The sequence below is a fragment of the Barbus barbus genome (genome assembly GCF_936440315.1).
Source record: "Barbus barbus genome assembly, chromosome: 40".
Classification (NCBI taxonomy): Eukaryota; Metazoa; Chordata; class Actinopteri; order Cypriniformes; family Cyprinidae; genus Barbus; species Barbus barbus.
The window spans coordinates 15,394,641-15,404,420 of record NC_136718.1 but is presented as its reverse complement, the minus strand read 5'-3'; the positions used below and the strand labels follow the sequence as shown (position 1 = coordinate 15,404,420).

Here is a 9,780-nt window from a genome sequence, read left to right as displayed (position 1 = left end):
CACGTTTCATTATATTCACCATGGTAACTGCTGTTTCCATAACCCAAAAATATCATGTTATTTTCACTTTGTGTCATTTTGTATATGTTTAAATGCTGTGGTGGCTCATACCAACTTAACTGTATTAACAAAAACTAGTTTGGGACTGCTATTTAATTGTCAGGATTCTGGACTGTTTGTGTGGTGTTTTGCCCCCCCCCCCGTTTCTGTTCCTGTTCCTGTTCGTCCTTACTTGATCATGTTCCTGTCCTCGTTTAGTTAGATTATTTGTTGATTCCCCGCACCTGTATGTCCCTCGTTATCCTGTGCATTTAAGCCCCATTCTGTTCAATCAGTGTTGCCAATTTAGCTTATTTTGTAGCTTGATTTAGAGACCCCGTTTGAGACTTTTTTCAAAAGTTTAGGGACAAATATAGCAACGTCTTGGACAAACTTTATCTAAGTTCTCATCTTGCCCACTGATCTCTATTCATCTTTATATAGATCAGTGAATTTGGCATTATGATGTCATCTAGTGACATTTAGCTACCAGTTTTAGCTACTTTTAATTGAAAGCAGTTGGCAACACTGTGCTCAATCTGTTTTTGTCGGGTCTCTATCGTCTTGCGTGTGTGTCTCTGCTGTTTCCTTGTGGATTACCCCTTTGTACTGGAATATAATAAAGACTATTCCTTTGATCCTTGTCTCCGTCGTCTCTCCTACACAGTGTGACAGAAGACCCGACCTGAAAACCGTTACCTTTGTGAGTTCCCTCCATTTTTGTTTCCGTTTTTCCCTCAGTGTATTTTGTTTCCATTGTGTTTCATGGACCTTCTCACCCGCCTGGATTTCCTCCTCCTCCTGCTGGAGCAGGGGGAGAGATCGCTCGAGGGCCACACCAGACTGTTCCTGGTACTCGCCAACCTCTCCTGCTACACTGACAACGCGGTCTGTGCGTTCTATGACGCCAGCTTAAACTCAGCCTACAGAGCGCCGTCGTCCGAGGATGGTCCTCAAGTGAATTTCGCCGGATCTCCGTTTACCATCTGTCCCGAGGAGGATCTCTCCAATTCCCTCTGGACCCAGTGCCCAGCCCACCATCTCTCCGGAGCGCATGCCCGAGCCTACCGCTGATTGAGAGCCAGAGCGCACCGCAACAGATGAGCCATCGCCGCACGGAGCGACAGAGCCACGGATCACCACGGAGCCGGAGCTGCTAATGATGTCAGTCCAGGAGCAAGAGCCGGCAACAACGCCCGCCTCGTGGGAGAATGCCGTGACCATTTTGCGGAGGGGAGCTCCGCCCACTGCACCGCGGCTGAGGGGGAGCTGATTATACATCTGGGACTGCTGGACTTAGAGGGGGACCTAATAGACTGGGAAACAGATCAGAATGTCGACTTGCCCCCTCTCCTCTCTCCTTCGTCCCCGCTGATCCCGTTCAGCCCTCCTTCGTCTCCAGTCCCTACATCCAGTCCAGAGTGGACTCCCGTTTCCCAGTCCAGCCGTGTGAGAGACTCTGTCCCAAAGTACAGCCAGGAGTGGGCTTTGATCCTGGATGGCAGTCCTGAGAGCTCCTCGTCACCCTTGCTCTTCGGCTCTCCGCCTCAGGCTCCTCCGCCACCTACTCCGCCGCCGTTGCTCCTCCATGTCTCCTCCCTCCGTCGGCTCCACTGTGGGCCGTCAGGCGCCTGGCTCCTCCCGTTCCAGCTCCCTCCTAGCTCCTCCCTCCTTCGTCACTTCCCTGGTCTCTGTCAGCCGGCCCCCTACCGGGTGTCCGTCCTCCTCCTGAGCCTCCTCCCAAGTTCCCATCCATCCCTCTCCTCTGCTGTAGCTACGGTGCGAGGACGCACCTTTCGGGAGGGGGAGTAATGTCAGGATTCTGGACTGTTTGTGTCATGTTTTGCCCCCGTTTCTGTCCCTGTTTGTACTTATTTGGTCCTGTCCTAGTTTAGTTTGATAATTTGTTGATTCCCCGCACCCGTCTATCCCTCATTATCCTGTGCATTTAAGCCCCATTCTGTTCAGTCTGTGTTTGTCGGGTCTCTATCATCTTGCTCGTGTGTCTCTGCTGTTTCCTTGTGGATTACCCCTTTGTTCTGGAATATAATAAAGACTATTCCTTTGATCGTCGTCTCTCCTACACAGAGTGTGACATTAATAGTCTTACTTTATAGGCTGTTTATTCAGTATTAACAGTCTTAACTTCATATGTGAAATAAATTAGCTTTTTTTGTTTTTTAACAATTTATATTTTTATATATACACTTCTATATAGGCATATATATCATACATGGGTCACAGATTTCGTGGGAAATGCATTCTAGTGGAGTCACGTTATATCCGTTTACAGAGAAAAGTAGCTCTGATAAGATGTATATACAGCGTTGGCTCGAACCCACTGATCTATACCAAAATACTATTCTATATATATATATCTCTATTATAGATCAGTGCTCGAGTCACAGAGAAGCACAGATGAAGCACAATCAAAACAATGTTCTTCCCCCCTGCTAAAAAAAACAACCCCTAGGGAAAAAGTTTATTCAAGTGTACTATTAGTATACTTCTTTTAAACTAAAATAGGAAAGTATACTGTTAGTCTACTTTTTATGTACTTCTCAGAAATATACTTAAAATGACATTTAAGTATACTTGACATACTTAGAAAAAAATCTAAATATATTTGAGCTATACTTGTGCTCCTAGAATCCATGTTTTCATTGTTATACGGTAGGGGACGCTTCACATGTAATCCATTGGTCTCACATGCTGCGTCCCAATGTGCCTACTTATACTACGCCTTTAAAGTATGTACTCTTTTGGTGAAGAAAAAGTACACACTTTTGAGTGTGTAGTAGAAGAGTATTCAAGCTTTGGGACATACTATCACGTCACACAACTGCGTCTTTACCAGACTGCTCTGTTGCACCTGTTACACGCACCCAGTCACTGTAAACTGGCCTGTCAATCATCTTGTCACAGTTAACATCCTCCACATTTCATTTCATTTAACTTCCTACCGTATTAGAGAGAAAAGAAGTATCTCATTGATCTGCCAGTCGTGGGTCTTTAATGCGGAGAACTTTGCTAATATCTTCTGCATAATGATGCATTTAAAAGTTAATGACCAAATGGGTGTTTATAAAAGTTCACATTGTGGTTGCAGATGAAATATAACATGGATAACAATAAAAAATTTTTTTTACCAGGTTAAATGTTGATTATTAGTAACTCAAACCCCTTTTTGTAAACTTCTCTACCTACCTGTCGATCGCGCGCATCCGCCACTTTTGTAGTTTTTCTAACGCGTTTTATTCGTGTTTGTAGCTCTGGACCGAATCCTTCACCAAACGCAATGGATTGTGGGCAATTTTAGCCATTACAGTGTGCACGGATCCACACTTTAAAAATCGACCTGAAATAGTAGACCATCCGGGGACTTTTGACATACTCTTTTCAACATACTATGCTTTGGGACACACTTATTGTAATCTCACATACTATTTAGGATGGATAGTATGAACATTGGGATGCAGGTAAACTCAATTCCTGGAGGGCCACAGCTCTGCACAGTTTAGCTCCAACCCTAATCAAACACACCTGATCCAGCTAATCAAGCTCTTCAGGATCACTACAAACTTCCAAGCAAGTGTGATTTGGAGCTGGTTGGAGCTAAACTGTGCAGAGCTGCGGCGCTCCTGGAATTGAGTTTGAGACCAATGATGTAATCTAACACGATCATCTGACATAAAACAGCATCAAAACTGTGAAACGTTATGGAATAAAATGTCGACCAATGAAGAGGTAATAATGACTGTCAAGCTTTGGGGTGTTGTTCGACTCCATCTACGTTTTGATTATCATTCTGAATCCGATTCAAAGTCTTTTTTCAGCTTTTTGTTCAAAATGTTATTTATTTCTTCATTTTTTACTTATGAAACTTAACCACATACAAGTGTTTTAAAAAAAGAATGCATGAAACTAGAATAAAATGTTTGTTTACAAGCAGATACCCTGTTCTTTCTCTTCATGTTTTGTATGTTCAGATATTCATACAACAAAATATATACAAATTAATACATAATAGGGACATGGTAGTATACTTAAAGTATGACTTAAAGTTCACTTAAAAAAATTATGAGTATACTTTCAGTATAAAACTACTAAACTAGTTACTAGTACATAGTTACTGAGACTATACTTCAAAGTGTACTAAAATGCTACTACACATTTAATTAGTAAACTATCAGTATAACTGTTAAATTTTAGTATAAGTACAAGCTAAAAACATTGATGCAAACTAGTTGTGTGCTCAAAGTTTTCTATTGTTATACTTAAAGTATACTTTTATATACTAGAAAGTGGGCCAATTTAGTCCCAAGGAGTATTGAAATAGTACACTTACAAGTATACTACTAGTACACTGAAATTTGTATACTTACTATATAAAGTATACTTACAAATATACTTTAACTTTACTTAAGTATACTTAATAAAATAAACTTGAAGTATAGGGCCTACTACTTTTTGGTAAGGGAACTAAAACCTGCTGGTTGGTTGGTTTTAGCTAACACAGTCTCAATCTTGGTCATAGCTGGTCAGCAGGCTGGTTTTAGACACTGATCTAGTAAAGTCATTATATAGATCAGTGGTTTTAGAAGCATTTTGACCACCTCTTTAGCTGGCGAGGCTGGGAGACCAGCTTGATCAGTTTAGCCAGGCTGGGAGACCAGCTAAAGCTAGTTCTAGCTTAAACCAGCCAACCGGTTTTAACATGTTTTTTTTGTTTGTTCGTTTCAGGAGACACATGCAGTTTTATTTTTTTTAACCAGGTTTGTTTAACTTAATGTCACAATGAATGTCAAGAGTCACAAAAAAGTCTAAATCTAAAAAAAAAAAAGGCCTCATTGTTTTTGCATTAGATATAATAGCCTAAATAAAGTGGCATCTGCAAGCAAATAACTACTAAGAACTAATTTCCATTTTCTGAGCCACTTTTGACTTGATTTTTTTTTTTTTTTTTTTTTTCTGGTGACAAAGGCAACTTTCACACTGTAGCAAAATGTGGCCAAAATGATTGTTTGTTTGTTTTTTTGTTGTTGTTTTTTTTTTGCTCATATGCTAGCTAGATCGTTTAGTTTGTAACAGTGTGAACAGCAAATCACATAAAATCTGATCTTTTCGATTCTGATTTGGGCCACTTCTCGAAACATACTAAATCTGATTCAGGTCAGATGTTTTGCAATGCGAACGCAGTCTGAACAATCAAAACGGAATTCATGCGATCGACATTCGTCGTAATTCCACGCTGTCGGAACATTGTTTTGCGCTGTATCAGAGACAGCTCTATACAAGATAAACTTACTGGGTTGTACCGTAGACATTTTTCTCCTCATCTTCGTCCTCCTTATCGCCAGCTCATGAATCCTCTGGCTTTCGCGGCACATCAGTTTATATAGACTAAATGAACGCGTAAACACTCGCTCAATTCAGTGGCCTCCGTGCGCGCTTAATGCTTTTTTGTCATCGTTCTTGTGCGCATACGGGTCAGTTTAGGGCCGGTGTTGAGCCAAATTCTGACCCCCGCCATATTACTACCCCCCTTGGTAGGTTTAGGGTTAGGTGTGGGGGAAGGGTTTGGATTAGGTAGCGATTTAAACGAAAGGGGTAATAATTTGGCAGGGGTCGAAAATGGGCACAACACCGTCACTCGTTCAGACTGGTAGGCCTATCTAATATTTGCCACATTTAAAAATAATATGATGAATGTGAACACAGATATGTATCAAAGTAACCACTGTGTAGTTCATTACATTAACTATAGGCTAAACATTTACATGAATAACATGTAAAAAGTTATATTTTGGGTATTTTTGTTTTTATTAAATAAGCAAATGGGAGAGGCGAACAGATGAAACGCACCATGTCTTAATGTTGAACAATATATCTGTTTTGTCGTAAAAAAATATTTTTGTAAAATGTGAGTGTATGTTAATTTTGTATTGAAGTTTACTTGTGAGTTTTCATCTGTTTATTTCTATTTGTGTAAAGGTCATCATGTTCTGGTTTGTGTGTTTGTTGTTAAGAATTGTTCAAAAACAACCTAAATAATGTCTCAGGAAGTTTTCGTACAAGCAAGCAAGTGTAGTGTGCACTTTCACCCTGGGACAACTTCCTGTACACATACCACACCCATATGACCACATGTGCTGCTTGTGCTTCATGAAAAATAAACAAGTTAATCATTTTATCTCTTTGCTCTACAGCAAATTTTAGCTCCATTTAGCAAACATCCAAATGTCACTAATACACCAGGAAAAATTCAAATCATTTAAAAAAAATCAATAAATAAATCTTTGTCTTATTCTGACAATTTATGCTGTCTGTAAACTCTTAGTGTTGTAAAATCTCAGCACTATCCATCTGTTGCCTGTTCACGCTTAATAAGTTCAGTTGTCACACTTTGAACTCACCGGCACTGTCACAGCTTGTTTGTCTGCAGAACTCCTTCGGAAGTGCATCCATTTTTAGGGAAAACTAGCAGATAACCTTAAATATTAATCCCCAACTTCTGTCATGAGCAGTATGATGTACTTCAGATGCTCATTTTAATGGAACTAAATGAGAGAAGCTTGTGCATTCTCTCCCCCATCATCCCCCACCCTAATGACTTGTAGACATATGATCTGTCCTGCCTGGTCTTGCCCTTTAATGTCTGCCAGACCAATAGTTCACAAACTCGGCAAGCAGGCTCCTCACAACAGCAGCAAAGGCTATGCTTCTGGCTTTTAACCTTTACGCTTTCCACTAAACAAATGCACAGTCTTTAAATGTAGTATAAACCGCTAGATATTATGGTTAGGTTTGCTAATATTAGATATTGTTTGGTTTGATCTGGAGTTATTTTAATAACAATAATAGTTATTAATGGTTATATAATTCAGATGTACACTGTAAAAAAAGTTGAACAAATTTAAAAGTTTAAGGCAACCAGCTTCAGCAGATTTTGTAGTTTCTCAACTTTTTGTTGTATAAACTTAAAGCAACAAGTTAAGAAAACTCAAAAATCTGCTGAAACTGGTTGCCGTAAATGTTTGTTATCTCAACTTACAGAGCTCTGAGCACCAGAACGACCAGACACAGAAACAGTTTCTTCCCTCAGGCAATCCATCTCATGAACACTCAACAATAAACGTGGAACACACAACTAATACATTATCCATTCACCACACTCACTTATTTCATTTTTATTTTCTCATTTCTAATTTGCACATACTTGACCTGTACATAGTTGTCTATTTTATATTCTGTGTTTTTGCTGTTTTGTACATTGCCTATTTGGATATTTGTATATTCTTTTATTATCTGTGTCCTGTCCTGTTGCTGTCTTTCTGTTGCACTGTGGAGCTTCTGTCACTACAATAAATTCCTTGTATGTGTAAACATACTTGGCCAATAAAGCTCATTCTGATTCTGATTTAGATTTTTTACAGCACTTTAAAAAAAAAATTTGAGCAAACTTAAAAAGTTTAAGGCAACCTGTCCACTACTCTCACTACTGTCAAGAAAAGATAATCTAAATATGAAAATGGTAGAAATTATGCACAATTAATTATTCAGTAGGTTATATGAACAATATCTGCTAAAATTTTAATACTGATGCATCATTGCATCCCTATGTGCAACATTGCATCCCTATGTGCATCATTGCATCCAAGATGTGTTTATCTGGCAGTCATGAACTTCAATGGGAACTGTTAAAAATAATGTTTCTCCAAAAGTTCTAGATATCAGTGACACAAGTGTTTCTTCAAAATTTATTGCTTTGACAATGTTAAAAAAAGAATATAAACAAATAAATAAAAAACATAATATATATATTTACAATATGTGTTAAAGTAATTGGGGTAATAAAGAATTCCCCTTTTTTTTCCTTCAGAGAGCAGTTTTTATGTTAGCCATCAAGCAGAGACAAAACACAGTACCAAAATTCATCATACAAAGAAAAGGTGACATTATGATATTTAGTTAAAATATCTCTATCTTGTTTGTATATAATATATTTATTTAACTTGCATAGTTTTGTTCATGTACTGGAATGCAAGTCTATCTATCCATCCATCCATCCATCCATCTTGTCAGTGTTGAGGAAAGTTCAGATCTTTCAGTTTTGCTTTTACTTTACCACATGGCAGTCATATAAGACTGCTTGGTGTGTCATATCTTAATGTGGATATTATAACACTGTTCATTTGTGTAATCCACTTTGTGTTTGTTTTATCAGTGTATTGTTGCTTGGAAACTAGAGCACTACTGTGATATTGATGAATGTACATTATCCAACTCAAAAATCTGTTAAGTTCTATATGCATGTAGGCTATACAAACATAAAAAGCAAAAATGTATTTTCAGTCATTCAATGTGTCAAACTATAAGCATTGCAAGCCACATAAACAATACACCCATTTAGCTATGATTACACCATAAAATGATCTTGATGGTTGAAAGTTGAAACACAATAACAAACTCACTTCTGGTTTTCAGAATACAATGAGGCATGAGAGCATATCCTGTCATACATACATATACCGTGACGACAGAGTGGGGCCCCAATTAACCACAACTATCATAAAGATGAACAAGATAAGAATCGTTTCATTCACTCTCGATGAACAGCCATGTCCTGGAGGCGAGAAAAAGTCATCACACAACAAAGATTCCCCATTGAGGCTATCTCTAATTCATTGCCGTGCTGTCGAGAGTTTGCTTCTGTCTGGGACAGTCTGCCACAAGAGGGACGCCAGCAGATTGGCGGGCTCGTCCGCACTTTACGAAACACTTCACCAGAAATTCATCGCTCTTAAAGAAGTAAACCAGTGGGTTAATCGCACTATTCATGCATGCCAATCCATTACCAACTTGGTTTAAGATGTACACATTAGAATACCATTTCAGGCACGTGCCGTCCAGTTTGGAGATTCGAGTTGCCAGGTTTAAATTTCTAAAAATATGATAAGGAATAAAACAAACAGAGAAGAGCAGGGTCAGGATGACAACCAGCCTGAGACACCTCAGCTTCAAGATGACATCGATGTTTTTCTTTGTCACCAGAGTAAACGCCACATGTCCGTAGCAGCATACCATTATTAACAGCGGGATCCCGAATCCAACAAGCGTCCTTCCGATGCTGTACTTCAGGTATTCCCTAATGTACTTGTCCGAAGTTGTGTCAAAACATGATGTTACGTTGTTGTTGGTTTTGTCAAAGAACATATCAGGCAGGCACTGAAGAAAAACCAAAAACCACACCAGCGAAGCAATCACCACAGAGTATCTCGCTGTAATTCTGCCTTTAGCCCTCAAAGTGTGAACGATGCCGAGGTACCTGTAAACGCTGATGCACGTGAGGAAACCAATGCTGCCGTACAGGTTGATGCAGAAACACAATCTTAAAATCTTGCAGAAAACATCTCCAAATATCCATTTGCTGCTGGAAGCGTAGTAAACCACCAAATAAGGCAAGGTTAAAAGATATAAAATGTCCGCCAGGCAAAGATTGAGCACAAATATATTTACATTACCAATCTTCCTCCAGTTATCATACATAGATTTCAGCCCCAAACTGTTGCCAATAACTCCTAGAATGAAAACAGTCACGTAGACTGAGGGCAAAAATATGTGCGTGAAATTAAAACTGACAGATTTACAGGAAGAATTGGACTCCATTGTTCATTAAAGACGTTCATCAGACTTCCTTTGTTGGAGGTTGGAGATGCATGACAATTCAAGCACATTAAA

The 9,780-nt window shown here is 39.2% G+C and overlaps 1 protein-coding gene across 1 annotated transcript; it reads right to left on the bottom strand.

The window, feature by feature from the left end:
* Nucleotides 1-7,249: 7,249 nt before the first annotated feature.
* Nucleotides 7,250-9,754, bottom strand: LOC306859541 (P2Y purinoceptor 1). Its single transcript, XM_079400604.1, has one exon. It carries the CDS (start codon nucleotides 9,706-9,708, stop codon nucleotides 8,719-8,721), a length of 990 nt encoding a protein of 329 aa, XP_079256730.1. The 5' UTR covers nucleotides 9,709-9,754; the 3' UTR covers nucleotides 7,250-8,718.
* Nucleotides 9,755-9,780: the final 26 nt, after the last annotated feature.